Genomic DNA, 21567 nt, shown 5'->3' with positions numbered 1-21567 from the left:
CACGCATACAGCTTCCTCATTTCATTGAAGATCTTAATTTGAGCTATGCTCATGACTCATCATGAAACCAGTGTGGTGGTGTGGCTAGTGTGTTGGACTAAGATCTGGGAGACCAGGGTTCCTTCTAGTCCACATTCAGCCTAGGGCCAGTCACCATCTTTCAGCCTAGTCTACCTCACAGGGTTGTTGTAAGGATGAGAAGAGGGATAACCATATATGTCACCTTGAGCTCCTTGGTGGAAAGGTAAATAAAAATAATAAATATTACCATAAACACTCATCCTCCCACCCCCATTATTCTGCCTGTATAGCATAAACTTCAATACCTTGATTCTAAGATATGAAAACTTTACACCAGGCACCCCCAAACTCGGCCCTCCAGATGTTTTGGGACTACAATTCCCATCATCCCTGACCACTAGTCCTGTTAGCTAGGGATGGTGGGAGTTGTAGTCCCAAAACATCTGGAGGGCCAAGTTTGGGGGTGCCTGCTGTACACCATCGTTTCTCACACTTTTAGGGTTGATGACCTCTCCTATGAAGGTTGCCCATGAAAATAAATTTGTCTATGCAGCACATACACATGCTATGCCCTTTGGATGCTACGCATAAAGACTAGCAAGTAATTTTGATCTTTGATGCATGGTTACATCATGAATGTAGCCAGTACAGTTGGAAGACATGAGCCAGAAACCGAAATTCGAATCCTATTCAGTCATAAAATTAACTGAGTAAACTCAGGTCACACTTCCAGCAGCCTGAATTATTAATTCACATAACTGTTGCAAGGATGATAATAATAATACTAAAAAGTGGGGGGACGGGATCCATGCATACCAGTCTTAAGCTAAGAAGTGGGATACAGATGTAATAATTATGAGACAAAAAAGAGGTACATTTCAGACCATCATTTTTATTGTTTCAAGAGAGCAATGTCTGGTGATCTTACGCATTCATAAAAAAATTACAAGGGTTGATAAAAACTGAAGCCACAATAAACTTAGAAATGTGACAGTTTGGTTTTTTTAAAAAATCCACAGTATGCTTTACATTTTAAGGCTTAGACATTTTATTTAGTATATTAAGTGCATTGCTCTAACATGCTACATTTTATCAACCCCCTCAAAACATAAAAAAATAAAAAGGCCAATCTGGGGAGTTCAGGAGTATTGCTTAGCAGCTTGAGATAACAGCATGGCTAAAAATTCAAAAAACATTTTCCATAGAAGCAATCTTTCCTACAGATGGTACCCGAGGTCCTCACATTCAAGCAGAACAATGAATGTACAACAGGTGTTACTAAATTCCAAGTTTCTGTAAAATTACCTCTGCAACTGATGTTTTATGCCAAGTTAAATCCAACAAAATAGCTCTGGGTTGCTGAGGAATCTCATGAAGATAAATGGTCAGGAATCCCCAGAATAAACTTCTGATTCAGAGTCAGGTTTGGACGGAGTTGCGGTACTGCTATCCAACAATTCAAAGGAGCGGGCTCTTAATATATTAGTAACAGGAGGTTTCCACTTTGGCGTCAGCTGATGGATTTAATGGACATTGATAACAGTTTCAAGAAATATAATATTGTGATTGATCAATATATTAACCTTTTCAATTCTCCATCTATACAAGTGAACCACAAAGAATCAAGACAAGGCATAGCTATGCAAAGAGACAAGCTGTTATGTGCATTCCTAAAAAATGTAGTGTCACCCCAAATCCTGAACTCAATCTACAAATACACCTTGGGAGACCCTGAAGTATCAATAAAGGACACTAAACATGCCTTCATCTTCTTTTCCCTATAAGGATTTGTTTAAGCATTAAGAAAGTGGTCTGTGGCTGGTTCAACTGTTGCTGGGCAGGGGGGAGAACACTACCTGTGAGTGATTTAGAGAATATTCTCACACAGCCCCACCTGTACCGTTTATAGATGGGGGAGTTCATCAGCACTCCTCCACCTGTTCATCTATTTCCAACGTATAACCTGAGAGCTTCATATATATTAATTGGACCCATTTAAACAATTTCACTTTTTTTTAAAAGCAGGGGTGAAATCTACACACACATTGCTTGTGGGATGTACATCACACAATATAATTTAAGTATGTGAGGGACATAAATTTGAGGCTCATTCCTATTTTCACCCTCCAAGTGTTGATGCAGAAGGAAAGAGGGATACAAGCCTCACCATTTAGGGGGTTTGTGTATTCTGTTAAAAAAAAAAACAACCACCAGAGCATAAAAAACTATGAAATAATTAAGGTTCCTTCGGATTTGCAGGATTAATTTGGTCTTTCATGTCATATATTCTCCAAATTAAGATGTAATGGTATTGGTCCCAGATCTCCACAGTAAACTGATCAAGATATAATTCTGTAATATTTGAGAATATAAATCTGTAATATTTGAGAATATAAACCTGTAAGAAACCCATGCAGATATTTGGTAATTGTTGCAAAAGTTCAAGCAGCTTTCTTGCAGTAGAGGAATGAGAAGGCTGTGCTTCATTTCCAACAAGGAAAATTAGACTTTGATTTCTGACATTTGTATCCAACAGAGCAGTTCTTTCCTACAATTTATGCAAAAGTAGTCTTTGGCATCTGTAAACTTCTTTTCCCTTTTAATGTTAGATACAGAAAACATTAAACTGTCTATAAAAATACAGTATAGGACAAGCGCATTTCCCTGAAGTAAAATTTCACAATTTTAAACTGTAAACGTATTACATTCAAAACACAAAACTTTAAAAAGTTCTGAGGTTTTGGCAGTCCAGCACTTTGTGTACAGCAGAATTACATTATTCTAAAACTTTCACACAACAGAAAGTCTTGCTAAATTGAAGACATTTACGTGTCTCTACCAAGAGGAAAAGAATGGCTTCCGGCTATGGAAAGTCTGTGTAAACGCATTGCTCAGGTGAACAATTCGTCCTTGACTTCCACCATGACTTCTTTCCACAATCACACGAGGCATCTGAACAAGCTGAAGAGGACTTCTTCCATCCTTTAATGCCTGAATAAGATTAAGTATCTGTAGACACAAAAGTATATGGCATCAAACTGCCTATAAAGATAGTATAGTACAAGCTCCTTTTCCTGAAGTAAAATTTGATGTGTGAATGGGACTGCTTTCTGGTGGCACCCTGGCAATATGACATTTGGGTGGCACCCACTTTGATAGCATTCAGGCACCAGCTCAAAACATGGCTTTTTAACCCGGGCTTTTGTGAATGGTCACTGGTGTGTAGTACCGTATTTTTCGCTCTATAGGACGCACCTGACCATAGGATGCACCTTGTTTTAGAGGGGGAGAACAAGAAAAAAAAAACCTCCCCCTCTCTGCTCAGCGCCCCTTCAGCGAAGTGGCAGGAAAAACAGAAACCCTTCCATTTCTCCTCCCGCTTGGCTGAAGGGGCACTGCAGCTCTCCCTCTCTGCTGAAGCCAGGAGTCTTGATCTCCCGGCTTCAGGCGGCTATCCCTGAAGCCTTCAGAGCGCAGTGCAAGTTCCCACTGCGCTCCGCAGGCTCTGGGTTCCTTTTGCTGAAGCTGGGAGAGCAAGACTCTCCTGGCTTCAGCGAAAGGAACCTGAAGCCTCCGGAGCGCAGCGGGAACTCGCGCTGCGCTCCAAAGGCTTCAGGCAGCTATCCCTGAAGCCTGGAGAGCGAGAGGGGTTGGTGCACACTGGAGGGAGCGTCCTATAGAGCGAAAAATACGGTACTACACACCGGAGGGAGCACTCCCTCTGCGCTTCGGAGGCTTCGCGTTGCTATCGCTGAAGCCAAGGAGCCTGCATTCACTCCATAGGACTCACACACATTCCCCCTTAATTTTTGGAGGGGGAAAAGTGTGTCCTATAGAGTGAAAAATACGGTAATTGCTGTGATTTATGCAATTCCAGTGATTTTATGATCTTAGGTATATGGTATTTTATTGAATTTTGCCACTACCTGCCCTGAGATCTTCAGATGAAGGGCAAGATGCGAACTGTCTAAATAAGAATTTAACATGTTTAGAGGGGACTTCTAAAAGAAGTTTAGGGGACAGGTGGTTTGCATTAGGGGATGGCTATTTCCTTGCCATACTATCCAGTACTGGGGGCCCAAGTATCAGAAGTACTATGAGCTGACTTTTTGACCTTTCAAGTAGAGGTATAGAAACTTTTGAAGGAGGGACAGTTGCTAGGAACTAATGTTCTCAGCTGTGGGGCTACCCTAGGGTGCAAAGGTATTGGATATTTTTAACTGTAAAGGTAAAGGTAAAGGTACCCCTGCCCGTACGGGCCAGTCTTGACAGACTCGGGGGTTGTGCGCCCATCTCACTCAAGAGGCCAGGGACCAGCGCTGTCCGGAGACACTACCGGGTCACGTGGCCAGCGTGACATCGCTGCTCTGGCGAGCCAGAGCCGCACACGGAAACGCCGTTTACCTTCCCGCTGGTAAGCGGTCCCTATTTATCTACTTGCACCCGGAGGTGCTTTCGAACTGCTAGGTTGGCAGGCGCTGGGACCGAGCAGCGGGAGCGCACCCCGCCGCAGGGATTCGAACCGCAGACCTTTCGATCAGCAAGCCCTAGGCACTGAGGCTTTAACCCACAGCGCCACCTGCGTCCCGATTTTTAACTGACCTACTGCTAAATTTTAGGCTAACTTATATTTCTGATAAATTTGAAATGAAAATTGTTTCATGATCAATGTTATATCATAGTGATGCAGTATGACTACTGTATTTAGACTTCCATTTTCTATTAACCACTCTGAATACAAATGTATTTGCAGACAATGCAACATACAAATAAATTAGAATGGGCAATACGGCAATATCCATATCAGTCGGAGTGTGTGGTGATCCTTACTAGGTCAACTGCAAGATCAGAAAAGTCAAGAAACTATTTGGAGGAACAGGGGGGTTGTTGTACAGACTGACCCAGTAGTTTCCAGGCTGTTTAAGAATAAGAAGTTATTGGTTATGTGGCCCATCAGTTTATAGTACCGGTTAAGTCGTAACCAGATTCAATGTTGTTTATAGCACAATGCTATATACCTCTAATCAGAAGTACCATTATGTCCTAGATAAGTCTGAATAGGATTACTGACTTTGTCTTTAATAAAGAGCAACTGAGGAATAATTGTTTTCTGCACAAATATATTGCAGAAGTGTATTTTTAAAGGAACAGTTACAATGAAAAGCATTCTTACCTGCCCTCTCATCACGGACATTTGCTTTTCAAATGTAGCCTTGTCAAAACCTTTGTCAGTCTTAATTGGAAAAAATGAAAAAGTAAAGTTTCAGAAAGTTTCTTACCTCCAAACCTATCCCCTATGCAACCAGAGATTTATAGCAGTACACAGCATGCTACCTTAAATAATAAATCATATTTTGCCAGGGGTCCAAATTTGTCATAAATATTTTGCAAGCATTTTGCTTTCACAGCTATCGCTAGTTCAAAACATTTACACTTCCTGCCAAGGTATCGCACACTACTTTAGCTAGTTCTACCGAATATATTTTTGAAGTTACCTTAAACAATTCATAAAGATCTTCACAAAGATCCTGTACAAAGTTCATGTCAGAAATACGAGGAAGAATCAAATCTATTGTTTCTTGAGAAAAGGGGACCTTTGCTTGTGGAAGCCAAGCCCAATGAAATGGATCTAGTGGAAGATAGGAAGAAAAAAAGGTGGTTTACATAGTCAAGCTTTTAGATGCATTTGCTGACTTCAGGAAATGCAACTTGATATACACAATCCTGCTTACAACCTTGTGCTAAAAATTAACTAAAATTAACCTGTTAACTGACAAGTTGAAAGACTGGGGGGAAAATGCAGCTGAGAAGAGCAATTTATGCCAATTTAGTGCTTAAAACACAATAAATACAAAATATAATAAATATAAAACAACCAGCTACAAGTTAATAATAGATAACATCGTTCTCTTTCTTTTCAAAAGCAGTTATAAATAATGACATTCTGCTAAGATGATGAAAGCTCAAAAAAGTGGGGGAATAGTGAACTTCCTTTGAAAGGGTTTTTCAAAAGGATGGGTAAAAAGGTAAAGGACCCCTGACACTCAAGTCCAGTTGTGAACGACTATGGAGTTGCGGTGCTCATCTCACTTTACTGGCTGAGGGAGCTGACGTTTGTCCGCAGGTTTTCAGGGTCATGTGGCCAGCATGACTAAACCTCTTCTCGCAAAACCAGAGCAGCGCACGGAAACGCCATTTACCTTCCTGCTGGAGTGTTACCTATTTATCTACTTGCACTTTTAATGTGCTTTCGAACTGCTAGGTTGGCAGGAGCTGGGACTGAGAAACGGGAGCTCACCCCGTCGCAGGGATTCGAACCGCCGACCTTCCGATCGGCAAGCCCTAGGCTCAGTGGTTTAGACCACAGCGCCACCCACGTCCATATAAAATGCCCCACTATGCACCTTTGCCACTACAAGAGACAGGATGCAGAGTCTTGCATTGCCAGCAGACCTTAGTGCTTAGGGAGGTTCACATAGGCGACAGTGATAGCTCTCAGATTTTACACCATCTATGAGCAAAATACATAATCACTATAATGAACCACTAGACAAAAAAGTTATTTAGAAAGAGATAGTCACACATATGAAAAGTAAATACATTTATTCAACTTCTTCTTGTTGTGTTTTTTTTTTTAACTTACATGCTCTCCATTCATCAGGATGTTTGAAAGGAAAAGCTAAACCATTATCAATTGCTGCAATTTTAATAATAGGTTCTTTTTTATCAATCCACTGAATATCCTGCAAGAAAAGTACTTTTAGTTTTAAAATTATTTTTATTCTGAATAGTCACAGAAACAGGATTATACAATAAACAAAGATACTTATAATGCTACATAGATGAAAAACAACTCAAAAAAATCAAATATATTAATTACTGGTTATAACATGCTCATTATCACATCACAAACTCGATCCAACAATATAAAAAATTCCACGTTGTACATATAGTCCACCACTGGATAGAACTTCACTCTTGCCTTATTGCAACATTAGCTTAGTGTTTTTATTAGTCTGAAAGGGCGTGCTCACTTGTGTTGCTCTTGGCCTAATGTAACGGGATGATAGTTGTTATCAACTATTTGTTCTACCTGCAGTAATTCACATAACATTAATAATTTTGAATGTAACATGTGGTATAGCATAGTAAGTGTAATCTGTGTGGGGGATAAAACAACATAACAACAAAGCTTTCATATTTGAATTTAGGGTTTAGGAAACATCACTGCAACATAGCTGTGTGCCTGTTATTTCATTTCTCTCCAACTGTCATCTATCAGCAGCCATTATATGAGGTTACAGCTGAGAGACACACATGCATATGGGGCTTCAGGGCTGAGTTGAGAGATCAGCAACCTTTGGCTCCTCCTCTTGTGGAACTCTTTCAATTTATTCTGGTTGTTACAAGAACTAAGAATTACTGCCTACGCCTGCTATTTTCCTCCTCCCTCCCATTTCCTTTTCCTTTTGTCTCATGGCATTTAGATTGTAAGCCTGAACGCAGACACTGTCTTATTACCGATATCTGTATTATTTAATGATAGCACAAGCATCTTTTGTCTTCTTACCTTATCAGAAAGTTCACTCTCATCACTCTGCTTTTCATATCTGACTAGCCAATTGTCATTGCCTCTATCTTCAAATAAAATAAGGGGGGGGGGGCAGAATCAGTGAAATGCATTAGAATAAAGCATATATTTGAAATGAACAATTCCAATATAATTATCATAAATGTATCATTTTTAGAGAACTGGGATAGTTAAATAAATAAAAATTGCATATAAATTACAATGCCACGTTTTTTCATGAAGCAGCAATAGTCAGAAAATGCTATCATGATATAATTCATATTCTGAATTGCATTATATGGGGTTTTTTTGTCCTCCCTGCCCATTTAACTACAAGGGGGACTTTATTTGTGCTGAGGCAGAAGTTCACAAAAATATTTGGGTCCCTTTTTCGGAACAGTAAGAATCCTTTGCTTATATACTCCTTTACTTATAAAGGAAAAAACAGAACAAATTCCTCCTCTGCTCACTAAACATTTGAGGAAGCTACAGCAGAATGGAGTTGGACATGGGCCAAGATTCAGCTAAGATAAATATTGATAAAGCTAAAGGAAAATGTTTATTAAACGCTATACCAATCTAACACCATGCTGATCAAGTCACATATATCCAACTGTGCAAAACTGTTTCTGCAAAGTCAACGGATCTCTTTCAGATTTTATACTGTACACATATTTTGACACTGTCCAATAATACAAAAAAATTTGGAGGACAATTTGTAATTTCATTACAGAAATAATAGTGGATCCAATACCATATGACCTTAAAACACTACTATTATGTTATCTGAAATATACAGTACTGGAGGGGGATCTGGAAGTAATACATTACCTCCCAGCTCTGAAAATATATATTGTCAAATGCTTGTAAAAACATGATGGGACCATTAGTTTCAGAAAGGCTGTGGAGAATTTGGGATGTTGTACTAATGACAAAATCAATGTACTACAGAAAAGCAAGCAATGAACAAAGTTTCTTAGAATGATGGTCTTTATTTTTTTTCTTTTGGAATGAAAAATTCCAGGACAATATCAATATAACCTAGTCCTATTATAACACTGTCTTATGAACTGCATCATGTGCATGTCTGGGTTGTTTTTTTAAATGATAAAATAAATAGGCATTTGAGGAAGGAGCTTCCTTCTACCTATCAGAACAACTGGTGGGACAGTTTTTGGAGACTTAAGAATATATGGGACTATCAGAAAGAAGAAACAGGAGCTGGTACCCAACACTAGTTAATCCTCCTCTGCAGCTGCAGTTGCCTTTTAGAAGTGACATTTTCTAACAGGAGACATTTCCCGCTGACTATGTCAAAGTAGCTGCTGAAAGATCAAATGGTAACCTTAAAAAAGCTATCCACAAGTGTAAGCATTGGGGAGTCATAGAACCATAGGATTGTAGAGTTGGAAGGGACAACGAGGGTCATCTAGTCCAGTGTTTCCCAACCTTGGGTCTCCAGCTGCTGTTGGACTACAATTCCCATCATCCCTGACCACTGGTCTTGCTAGCAAGGGATGATGGGAGTTGTAGTCCAAAAACAGCTGGAGACCCAAGGTTGGGAAACACTGATCTAGTCCAACCCCCTGCAATGCAGGATCCTTTCGCCCAGCATGGAGCTCAAATCCACAACCCTGAGATTAATAAGAATCTCATGCTCTACCAACTGAGCTATCTTCAGCTGAGTGTGAAGGTCAAACATCTCTGAAGAACCACTGCTGCAAATAACACTATGTTGCTACAGTGTATATCATTTTAATGGTCCCATAGATAAATCTCACACAGTGAGGCAGTAGATCAGAGCTTTCCAAACTTTTCATGTCAGTGGCACGCTTTTCAGACATGCGTCATTCCACAACAAAGTAATTCAGTTTTACAGTGGTACCTCGGGTTAAGTACTTAATTCGTTCCGGAGGTCCATACATAACCTTAAACTGTTCTTAACCTGAAGCACCACTTTAGCTAATGGGGCCTCCTGCTGCCGCTGCACCGCCGGAGCACAATTTCTGTTCTCATCCTGAAGCAAAGTTCTTAACCTGAAGCACTATTTCTAGGTTAGCGGAGTCTGTAACCTGAAGCGTATGTAACCCGAGGGACCACTGTACTAGCAAACTGGAGGTTACACTAACCCCTTTCCAACCCCAGGAGGAGTGTGGGGAACGCTTGCGCGACACACTGCAGCCGATACACTAATGGTGTTGTGACACACAGTTTAGGAAGTTCTGTGGTAGATAAAGCCACGGCTATTCTGTTACATGGGCCAGTTATGATATTTTGCTGCCCACATTTTTAAAGGATCACCAGCTAAACTACTGAAAGAACACTGATGAGGAAGCCCTTGAACACAACCATCTTGACTATGATGTGACAGTTTCTGTTTGGTTGAGCCCACACTTTCTCATTTGTTCCTAGGAACAAATACGAAAACCTGATGATGACGTTTGAAAACCTGATGATGATGAAACGGTAAAGATTTCTACTCCCCTACGAGCAACAAAAGAATACTGCTGCTGCAAGAGACAAACACAGCTACCCTTCTAGAAAGGGTTTATGCATAAATGAGCTACCTTTTATAATCTCAGGAACAGAGAGAGATGCAAGTATCACTCCAACCCAAACATTTGACTGGCAACAAGTCTCAGAAGCCCTTCTCAAATTAACAGTATGAGAAGCCTTTCCTCTAAAATGCAGAGGAATGCCTTGCTTGATTCATAGTACATCACAGCAAAGAATGGACATTCATAGCAATTGCCCTTTTTGGGGCACAGAGATAGGACCCTGGGGCCAAATGCAGCCCTCTGTCTGGCCCTTGGGACTCTTCCTAGGCTCACCAGCCCTGCTTTGCACCCTCCTTGAGTAGTTTTGCAAAGCTGAAATACGACCCTGGATTCTGATAATGCTTCTTGTTTTCCCAGCTGGGGGATAGTCTACTATACAAAATTAAAATTCACATCTATTGTCTGCTCAAGCCTACCACTGCCATGCGGCCTCCGAAAGGTTGCTCAGATGGGAATGTGATCCTTAAGCTGAAACAGATTCCCCACCCCCGCTCTAGCACAGTATAAGCATATTACTTCAAACAGTGTCAAATCTCTCAAATAGGGTTTGAAAACCTCCAGCCAAGGACCTAATGAATACTGGCATGGCTCCCAATTTTATCTGTGAGGCTGTTCCCCACAAACCACCGCCACTTGTCCCAGCCCTGACTTCACCTGTGTGGGGCAGGTACAGATAGGGCTACAAAGGAACGAATGAGAATTTAAGGATCAGCACTAACATGGACCCCCCACTAGCTGTCCTAGGAAATTTCCCACTGGGAGCCCACCTAATTATTTGTTGAACAGGTATGCCAGAAAAATGAGTATGAGCTATGGAAGTAAAAAACAAACAAACTATTAAATACCAGTGTTTCTGATTACGTAATCAAGCACTACCAATCTTTCAAACTGAGACTGAAACTGTTTCCTTGTATTCTCGGGCAAAGGGTCTGTTTCAAATTTCCTGAGCCAATAGTCAGCTTCTTTGTAGCCTTCCACAAATAGCTGAAAGGAGCCAACCTGAAATTTAAAATAAACCCTGCATTAAGAAAAGGAACAAAATAGATTTTTAAAGTACCTAATATCCAAGTAGTGTTCTGTTCTCGATTTGCATGATATCAACTACTTATTTTAAATTTAAATCATTTATTTATTTATTTAGCGTCCTGCCTCAAGAACAAATGTAGCATATGAACAAAAGAGCAGCCCTGCTGATTCTGGCATAAATAAGAACATAAAAGAGCCTGCTGGTTCGGGTTAATAGCCCTTCCAGTCCAGCATTCTGTTGTCGCAGTGGCCAACCACAGGCCTACAGAAAACCCACAACCAGGATACAAGTGAAATAGCATGCACCCACTTTCATCCTTAGCACCTGGTATTCAGAGGCATATTCGAGAAATAATAATAATCATAACCAGAAGCTATTAATAGACATCCTCAAAAACTTTGGACTTGGAATAGATTCAGCCCATGAAACTGATTCAAGTTGAGATCTGAGAGCTGTTAAATTTGAGTTAAAATAGCCAAAAATATTCAAGCATGTGCTAGGGAAAAGAAAACTGAAGCAATAGGTAAGGCTGGGGTTGCCATATTTCAATACCGTAACAAAAAATCCAGACACAAAATTTGTTGAGCTTTTTGGGCAAAAGAGAGCCATTTTTAAGGATAATTGCCAAAAATGATACTGCCGAGATGGGTTGCCATACATCCGGATTTTCTTGGACATTTCAGTGATTTCCGCCCAGACACTGTTTCTGACAGCCAAATTCTGGCTATGTCCAGAAAATTCTGGACGTATGGCAATCCTAGATAAGTCTGGCAGTTGTGGAACTATTAAAGACATTCCCTGTTATGGACACATTAGAACTCTGAATTTGAACAGCCTGGTTGTGGAAACCTGTGAAAATAATGCAAGTTTGAGATATATCTCTTGATTTGTATTATTTTGACTATGCTAATCACGGTGGGAGGCATGAACTATGCAGGAAATTGCATCACCGCCTGTAACAACTGAAAATGTTATTCAGCAATTTTCTTGGCCATATTCTTGTTTCTGCGCTTCTTCTGAATTGTGCCAAACAGACAGCTGTGCCTATATTTTCCTAGAGCCTGGGTAACTTCTCAGTGTCATTTGTAGGACTCTTTTGAGCAACGGGGATTATACAGAAATCTGAAGATAGTAAGAGTTAATGGGAAGTGGCAGCAGTAAGGAGGTAGTGATACCAGTCTTAATAAGGCCAAACAAACAAAGAAGATCAAAGAAAAGACATACAAAACCCACAAAGTATTATTTCGGAAGGAAAGTAAAACCATGAGCATTGGTATACCCAGTGAGGTGTTTGGTTTTCTTTTTACCTTTTCTTGAGACGCAATCCCTACTTTTAAGAATTGGGCATTTGGTATGAGGAGATCGTGTTTTCTGAATTCTGACCAACAGAAAGGGAGGAAATCCCTTGAAGCACTATGGAAATAAAGCATTTCAAAGGGCTTACCTTAGGAGGCAGTCCTATTCGATGAAATTTTTTGCCAACTTTTGGCACTTTTTCCAAAGCATATTTTTTGCCTCTTGATTTAGCACGATCTATTGCACTGTAGTTGAAGGTCTCACTAACAATCCAGATAACCTTAAAACAAACAACATAAAACAGGATTTAGAGTCTTTAGCTTTGGAGACTATAAGTGTGGACACTTAATATAAGGAATAAGGTGTTGGCTTAGATAACTGGGCCTGAACCATTTTGAACTTCAAAGATTAAAAACACTTTGTCTAATCCAGAAACAACAGGAAGCCAGTTTAAATGTTCTGAACCTAAGTGTAATGTGCTTCCTTCAGCTTAATCCTGTAATTAAATGGGCGGCCTCAGTTTGAACTAACTGAAGTATAGGGTTAGGCTTCAAAAGCAGACTATGTAGAAAATGTTGCAGCTGTCCTGGTTAGACATTAAGATATGTGCCACAGTGACTTTGGTCATCACTTCCTAGGAACCAGAATCCCAGTGCCCAAGCCCCATTTTGCTCTGGTGCCTTGCATGCCCACATTGCTTTTTCGGACAGCACTCCCAGTGCCCCCCCCCCCCGTACGCTGTAGCTCCCAGTGGCCCCCACCCTCCCTGCACCCCCTAGTTACACAGTTTAGGTTGCAAAGTCTTATTTCTACAGAGTCAACTCCTGGTACAAATCTGTCTTACCTTTGTTTTAGGCACCACTCCCAATCCCAATTTACTGTCCACAAGATAGGCACCAGTTTCAGAGAGGTATCCCTGATTAGGAACAAGACAGCCTCTGCCAAAACAGCAAGGGCAACACATTTTGTGAAAATACTTGGTCCATTTTGGATTTAGGTGACCATAAGGCTCTTCAGATTTTGGTTTAAATACTCCAATAGATTTCTGAGGAAAGAAGTAAGTAGTTTGTATTTATTACAATGCCTTCATTCTGAAAGTAGTCAAAGAACGTATTATGTCCACCTGGTATTTTACAATCTATGGAACAGTTTGGCTCCTGAATAGCCTTGGCTAGAGTTCTCACTAGGGCCACACCTATTACAACTCACACTGTGGAATGCAACCATGTTGTTGTGCCCTGTGTGATGTGACTTTGCGTCACACAGTTGGAGAAAACAACAAGACTATTTCTCTGGGTTTTGTTAAGGTGACTAGCAGCTCTTACAAAATCTCTTCTTTGTGGCTCAAGTACAATATAAATACACTTTAAATAAAGGCAGCAAAACAGGAAACAAAACATCAACATCTTCATTTGGTACAGTATAAAATTGTCTGCAAATTCTAAATTCGTGAGAAAAATGGCCCATGAATGTGTAAGCATTCCCTTCAAACAAGTACACACACTTTCTCAAACAGTGTACACAGTAACACATATTTCACATTTTAAGTGGGAGGAATCAGATTCTGTGCCTTTAGCTTCTGAGTTCCAATGCCTTCACTAAACTACTCAAGTGAGTGGCCTAGCAGAATGGCTTAGAGAATATATGCAGCAGAAATACAACCTGCTTTACCCATAGAAATTGAGTATTTAAAAAATAAAAAGACAAAAGCAATTGCTTTTTATCTGGGATCAGAATTGATCTATGTTAGAATGGAAATACAGTGGTGCTTCGCAAGACGAAATTAATTCGTTCCGTGAGGCTCTTCGTATAGCGGTTTTTTCATCTTGCGAAGCAAGCCCATTGACAGCTTAGCGGATTAGCGCTATTAGCGGTTTAGCGGCTTTTAGCGATCAGCTGTTAAGCGGCTTATCAGCGGATCAGCTGATAAGAGGCTTAGCGGCTTAGGAAAGGGGGGGAAGGGGAAAAAACCGCAGGAACTCGCAAGACATTTTCGACTAGCGGGTTTTCTGTCTTGCGAGGCGTTAGTCTTGCGGGGCACCACTGTAATATAATGCAATTCTATTCAGCTGAACTCTATTTCTTTTCAGCTGAACCTCTATTTAGCTGAACTCTAGCTCTGCATATGAGCATTGAAAGTGGCAATTTTATTAGATTTACCTTTGCAGCAACCAGACGTATGCTGAAAGACTGACTATGCACTGAACCGAGTACTAACTGAGAATAATGTCAATTTAGCCAATGCTTATTATTATCTATGAGGTTTGCTATACTGAACGACCAAAATAATGATGAAACCTACAGTAAAATACCCTAAGGCACTATGGATAATGACTAAAAATGTGCAAATGGAGTTTTCAAAAGTAATTAATTTACAGCTTGCATCAAAATACTGTATATAATTAAGCTCAAACTCTTTTTAGAAGGAAGCATTCTGCTAAAACATACAATGCAAGCTTTGCTGTAAAGTGTGTACATGACTGGCTGCTTTGGGTTGATCTGCTGACAGTAAAAGACCCCTAGAGAGAGAGATGATAGATATCAAGTGTAAGTCACTGACAAGAATATGACTGGACCCAGAATCTACTGCTTTATTACCAAGGGCTCATTCATAAATACATTCACTAGTTACACATCCTGCAATCAATGACCTCCATTAGACATTGTCCAAAGGAATAGTTAAGTAAGAGAATTAGTGAACATACATTTTGCATTAAAATCGGATTATAACAAAAGGAAGAGCATTCAGTCACTTTAAGTCAGACAGAAAGTCTTAGGTTGGCAATCAGTATTTGAGTTCATTAGATCACCATTATCTTTCACTATATTAAATTGCTTTGTCTGCAGCATCCTTCAGCTCACATAAACATACGCAACCACTTTCTCAGTTCCAGTTGACTTCCTGACAATGATGGGTAAGTTGTTCCCTAGAGACAATTCTTAAAAATGTAGTGAGAGAGCACCCACATATGGGTGGCCTGAAGATGTGGAATGCAGTTCTACTATTGAAGTTGAGCAGGCCTGTACCTGTAAACTGCTTAAATGGGAGAGAACGAGGAAAAGGGGCGTAGTTTAATAATGATTTCTTGTTTTGTGTTGGAACAACATGGCACAGGGCAAACAACTGAACTCACTGCTATAGTAGTGTGGGGTATGTCATCTGCATTCTAAACAAAAGAGAAATTTGAGTTCATATTTTAATAAGTATGAGTCAAAAACCCATGTCACAGCAAATCAGCCAGCCTCTAAGGTGCCAGAATACCTTTTGTCTTATTGGTTCTATTGCTCAGAACAGTTCTCTTAGGATTTTACAACCCATTAGCCTCTCTATATAATAAAAGTTCTGCTAGAAATCTTCTGTAGGTAAGAAGTAAAGGGACCCCTGACCATTAGGTCCAGTCATGACCGACTCTGGGGGTCATCTCGCTTTATGGCCGCGGGAGCCGGCGTACAGCTTCCGGGTCATGTGGCCAGCATGACTAAGCCGCTTCTGCCGAACCAGAGCAGCGCCCGGATATGCCATTTACCTTCCCGCCGGAGTGGTACCTATTTATCTACTTGCACTTTGACGTGCTTTTGAACTGCTAGGTTGGCAGGAGTAGGGACTGAGCAACGGGAGCTCACCCTGTTGCAGGGATTCAAACCGCTGACCTTCTAATCGGCAAGTCCTAGGCTCTGTGGTTTAACCCACAGCGCCACCCGCGTCCCTCGCAGGTAAGAAACATTAGCTAAATAAGACAAATTTAAAAGGCTCAGAATGGCTGAGTCAGTACCTTGGTTTCTCTTTTGCTACCAATGGTACACACATGGCATGGCATGGGACAATCCCCCTACCAATAATCATTGATATGGTATACCAGAAACTAGATGCTGCCTCAGGGAAATGAGTTTCTGGCTCTGAATATACATTAGCTATTGTCTCTTACAGCTAATCACATAGCTCCAGCCAAAATGGTTGCTACTAAAAACACCTGTGCCTGCTAGTCAATATTCTATTTTCTGACCTTACTATCCTATCTACAGCCCTGTGTCTTCCCCCTTTTTATAGCCAGCCCTGTATCGGGCAGTTTTTAATGTTTTATTATGTTTTTATATTTTGCTGGAAGCCGCCCAGGGTGGTTGGGTTAACCCAACCAGATGGGCAAGGTATAAATATCACTATTACTAAAGTACAGGTTTCCAGAAAAACTCCCAGTGCCCTAAAATCAACTGGGATCTTGATTTAACACAGTTCATTTATATTCAGCAAACCAAACTGAAATAATACACCATGTTAATAGAATTGTAGAGTTGGAAGGGACGCAAGGGTCATCTAGTCCAACCCCCTGCAATGCAGGAACATTTGATGTTAATTTGATGTCCATATATAAATATATCAAATGCTTTTCAGAACAGTCAAAAGTTGCTGAACTCAGAAGTCCTGCTGAATTAAATGGGGTATACTCCCAGGTAAAGTGGAGTTAGGATTATAACCTAAACCTGTGCTCACCCACACAATTCTCCAAACTATCCCTAAACAAGGACACAAGCCACACGAGTTACAACTACACCCTGGCACTCCTGATGTATTCTGGAACATACTTTGGCAATATAGCTGTTGCAGACCTCTCACTTAGATATTGCATGTGAATACAAATGAGTTGAGAAAGAGACAAAGATTTGCTTATTGCCACAGGTAGTAATGAGAAAGTCACAGAACTGGTTTGAAATACAATGCTGCAACCCAACAGATTTCATGTTAAAGCTGTTTTACTTGAATTCTTCAAGCCCAATTTCTTCACTGAAGTTGAAGAGACCACGAGACCATGGCAAGAAATAAATATTTTCTGCCACTCTCTGGTCCACATTTTTCAATCTCCTTCTCAAGGATGCCATGCTGGATGAAATCTTCCTGAAGTTTAGTTAATATACCAAAATTTATTCTATTAACCAAAGGCCATAACAATTTCATATGCAACTTATTCCTTTGTCTTTAAGATCTTACGTTATAAAAGTAAGCAAGTGTTTTTTGACCTTTTACCATCATTTTAATATGATCATTTGGGGGGGGGTGTATTTTTTTCCAGGCTCTTCATTTCATCTGCAGAAACCGTAGTGTGGGATTAACAAAACAAGCCCCAATATGACAATGTGTACTTAACTTTGCCCATTAGTTCAGCATTCCACCTTTTGTTTTTTTACCAATCAGGTATACACTTGTCTGGGAACCAATGCACTCACTCTCTTAGGATCTTTGACGAAGTAGCTCCCACTGGATCCCTGTGAGATTCTTTCTGGAAAGACTCCACTTTCTATGGCTTGTTCTGCTTGCTGCATGATTTCAGCAAATTCTGGATCATCCAAGAAGAAGTTCATTTCTGCAATACTTCCAACATTTCCTGTATGTGCTAAATAAAACAGTTTAAATTAGGACTCTCAACAGCGTTTATCACTTACCACACAATCCTTGGCATGTCTTTGCAAAATTAATTCCCATTAGGTCCCAACATAGAGTATACTCCCAGGTAAGCAGGCATGGGATTAAAATAATAGTTATAAAGCACCTATATTTCCTAAGTGCTATAGGTAAAGGTAAAGGGACCCCTGACCGTTAGGTCCAGTTGCAGATGACTCTGTGGTTGCGGTGCTCATCTCGCTTTACTGGCCGAGGGAGCCGGCGTACAGCTTCCGGGTCATGTGGCCAGCATGACTAAGCCTCTTCTGGGGAACCAGAGCAGCGCACGGAAACGCCGTTTACCTTTCTGCCAGAGTGGTACCTATTTATCTACTTGCACTTTGACATGCTTTCGAACTGCTAGGTTGGCAGGAGCAGGGACCGAGCAACGGGAGCTCACCCCATTGCGGGGATTCGAACCGCCAACCTTCTGATCGGCAAGCCCTAGGCTCAGTGGTTTAGACCACAGCGCCACCCACGTCCCAATTCCTAAGTGCTATACAGAGGTTAAAATACGAGGTAGCCAGCTGCTGCCTGAAGGTTCACAATCTATCATATGAGAGAAAGGAATGGGAGAGAGAAAAGCAAACTAATTCAGGTACCAATTCAGGTTATCTAAACTTTGTACCTATTAGCAACTGTTCACTATGATAGCAAAATGGAATATCTATACCTACTGAAAAAAACATGTCTGTTTGCCAGACACAAGGGCCAAACAGTGCTTTCATGCACTGTTTTGCTAGAATGCATCTGACCAGCCATATCATCAGGTGGACTTTTTGCTTTAAGACAGAATGGCATTTCTGAATTGGGGACTTCTTGGTTCACAACTCACTTCTACAAGGAGCTCATGGAGTAAGCAAAGACAGATTATTAATCCTCCCCTTCATGTGCAATGTACAGATAACAGCAGTAACCTACTTTAGGGAGTTGTTCCAAGGATTACTTAAGCTTGGTCTGAACATGCAAAAGAAAGAATGGCATGGTGGAATATACTATGCCACCTTAGTATTCAGGCGAAGGGATGTGTTTTGGGTTTGTTGATCACAGAGTTTAAGACTTGTGTTCATGGCATTATCCCCATAATAACCCTAACGAGGTGGATTAGACTGAGGCAGAGTGACTGGCCCAGGTCATCCAGTGAGCTACCAGGCCGAGTGGGGATTTGAAGCTGGGTCTCCCCAGTTGTGATCCAACAGCAAGTAACGTATCCAATTGGTCCAATAAAATATTCCCAACACGCAAGTACATGGGGGTGAAAGGCTCCAGCCCGGTCTCCTGGCTTCCTACACCTGCAAGAAGCTTCTTTTCTAAAAAAAATAAAGATTAGCAATCACAAGCAGCCAGCACCTGCCACCTCATTCTGTTGCACCAGGTTTGCGGACCGGGGGAATTAAGCACTTGGAAAGCTAAAAACAACAACTACAGTGGTACCTCAGGTCAGGTACTTAAAGGTCCGTACTTAACCTGAAACTGTTCTTAACCTGAAGCACCACTTTAGCTAATGGGGCCTCCTGCTGCCGCCGCTGCACGCTTTCTGTTCTCATCCTGAAGCAAAGTTCTTAACCTGAAGCACTATTTCTGGGTTAGCGGAGTCTGTAACCTGAAGCGCATGTAACCTGAGGCACCACATTATTTACGGATGCTAAAAATCAGGAGGACTTAAAAGAAAGTCGAAATGCAGATGATACGCAAAATAAAAGCGGATGGCAGTGGGCACACAAATGTCAAAAACACAAGCAGAAAAATAGCCTTTTCCCTGCTCCCCCCCCCCACCCAGATTAACCTGACAAGAGAAGCCACGTCCTGGTTTCATGACAGAGGGGGGGGGGCAAGGGGCAAGGTTACACTCGAGGAAGCAAAACGGACGGTTCTATTTCAGCTGCGGGGATGTGGGAAAATTCATCTACTGGGGGGGGAGCCCACCGCCTTAATTAAGTGAAAGGGGAGGAGGGAGGGGTCCAGCTCTAACCCCCTCCCCCCCTTTTTTAAGGGCAAAATAATAATAAATTAAAATACTCAGAGGCCCCGGATGACAGCCCGACCACCTTCCCCCCCCCCCCGCAACCTGGGCGCTGCGAACTCGCCTCACCGTGGAAACGAGCAAACAAACCGGGGAAGAACCCGGGCGCGCGGAGGCGGCTCTGACCTGTGGCGCTGCGGCGGCGGCGGCGGCGGCCGCCCCTCCGGCCCGAGCCCAGCAGAGGCTCCTCTTCTTCGTCGTCGTCGTCGTCGTCGCTCCCGTCGCCCTCCGCGTCGCCGGCTCCCCCCTCGTAGTCCAGCTGCGGCCCAGCCGCCCTGCCGCCCCCGAGGCTGACCCTGACGGCGCCGCCCGGAGCCCCCCTGGCGGCCCGGCTGCCGGGCGCCGCCTCCGTCCCCAGCTGGAGCAGCTCCTCGTCGTCAGCCTCTTCCTCCGCCGCCGCCGCCTCCCCGTCCTCTGGGCCGAGAACCGGCTCGGCCCCGGACTCCGCCATGAGGGGAAAGGAGCAGCGCGCGCTTCGGGGGGGGGGGGGAAAGGTCCGGCCGCCTCTCCCTCTCGCGAAGTTGAGGGGAAAGTCAGGGCAGCATTGGGAGAGCGAGTGGGAGCGCGGGTGGCCTACTGCGCGTGCGCACGGTGGGCGCGGGAGGAGGGGAGGAGGCAGGCAGGCAGGCAGGGCGGAAGCGCCTTACCTGAGAATTTAAAGGGCCAGCATCCCGTTGCTACAGGTGGAGGTGTATGAGGAGGAAGGCCTGTCATTGCCAGGGAGGTGAAACTCAGTTTTATTATTCAGTTTTATTATTAGTATTCCCCCCCCCAAAGAAATGTTTAGGGGTACTCTCATCCTGGATGAGGCTGTTGCAGGAATTTATGTATAGGTTGGGGGGGGGGGGTTGCCCCTCCAGCCCATATAATGCACATACAGCCCACTACCAAAATCAGCACCATCACTTTTGTGACTTTGGTGATTTGAAACTTCATCACGGTTTCTTCCATAGCTGTCCACTTACAGATTTGAAAATAAGGGACCAGCAGCCTCGAAAATAAGGGATCTGCAGCCAAAATAAGGGATTTTAGTCAGCCACCTGAAATACGAAGTTAAAAGGGACCAGATAATTTTGGAGAGCAGCGTCGTTTTTTAGCCCTTCGTTTCCACAGGTTGCTGCTCAAGCTGATGAAACACTGCAATTAAATAACTACAAGCAGCAACCACTTCCCGCGCAAAACGAAGTCCAAGCTACGAAGATGCTACCCTAGGCAGAGACGCTCAGTGCGGCGGCCGCAAGGAGGATGGTGGCGGAAGGGCCCGAGGCTCCCGCCAGTCCCGGTGGGGAGGGGCTCCCAGGGGCCGAGGCTCATGAGAGGAGGCCGGAGGGGACGGGCCAGGCAGCCAAGCAACACAGTTGGAGCCTCCCTCTCTGGCCGGCAGGGAGGGAGGAAGAGGAGCTGCTTCCTTTGAAACCCGGGAAATTTAAGGGACATCATCAATAAGGGACAGCAGCGGGACACGGTGCTGGGATAAGGGAGTTTCCCGCCAATTAAGGGACAGTTGACGGCTATGGGAGGTAGGCTTGTCCCGAAATGTTTAGGGGTACGCTCATCCTTGATGAGGCTGTTGCAGGAATTTATGTATAGATTGGGGGGGGGGGGGTTGCCCCTTTCAGCAGATATCATGCACATGCA

At 42.6% G+C, this 21567-nt stretch overlaps 1 protein-coding gene across 3 annotated transcripts; it reads right to left on the bottom strand.

Annotated features, from left to right (window-relative positions):
- Window positions 1-893: 893 nt before the first annotated feature.
- PI4K2B (phosphatidylinositol 4-kinase type 2 beta) lies at window positions 894-20508 on the bottom strand. 3 transcript variants are annotated; one of them, XM_083755017.1, is made up of 10 exons: window positions 20056-20508; window positions 17693-17850; window positions 13317-13517; window positions 12621-12752; window positions 10995-11148; window positions 7592-7659; window positions 6665-6764; window positions 5517-5650; window positions 5195-5254; window positions 894-3030 (listed from the first exon to the last, which is right to left on the bottom strand). In XM_083755017.1, the coding sequence occupies exons 1-10, from the start codon at window positions 20378-20380 to the stop codon at window positions 2857-2859; spliced, it is 1506 nt and encodes a 501-aa protein (XP_083611143.1). In that variant the 5' UTR covers window positions 20381-20508; the 3' UTR covers window positions 894-2856. The 3 variants fall into 3 exon arrangements, with proteins under 3 accessions (XP_083611143.1, XP_083611144.1, XP_083611142.1); XM_083755018.1 differs by having other exon boundaries at window positions 17693-17859; window positions 19999-20502; XM_083755016.1 differs by having other exon boundaries at window positions 17693-17859; window positions 20056-20502.
- Between the last annotated feature and the right edge of the window lie 1059 nt (window positions 20509-21567).

Source organism: Podarcis gaigeae (assembly GCF_964106915.1).
Source record: "Podarcis gaigeae genome assembly, chromosome: 9".
NCBI lineage: Eukaryota > Metazoa > Chordata > Lepidosauria > Squamata > Lacertidae > Podarcis > Podarcis gaigeae.
The sequence above is the reverse complement of the archived record's forward strand: the minus strand, read 5'-3'. Positions and strand labels throughout refer to the sequence as shown.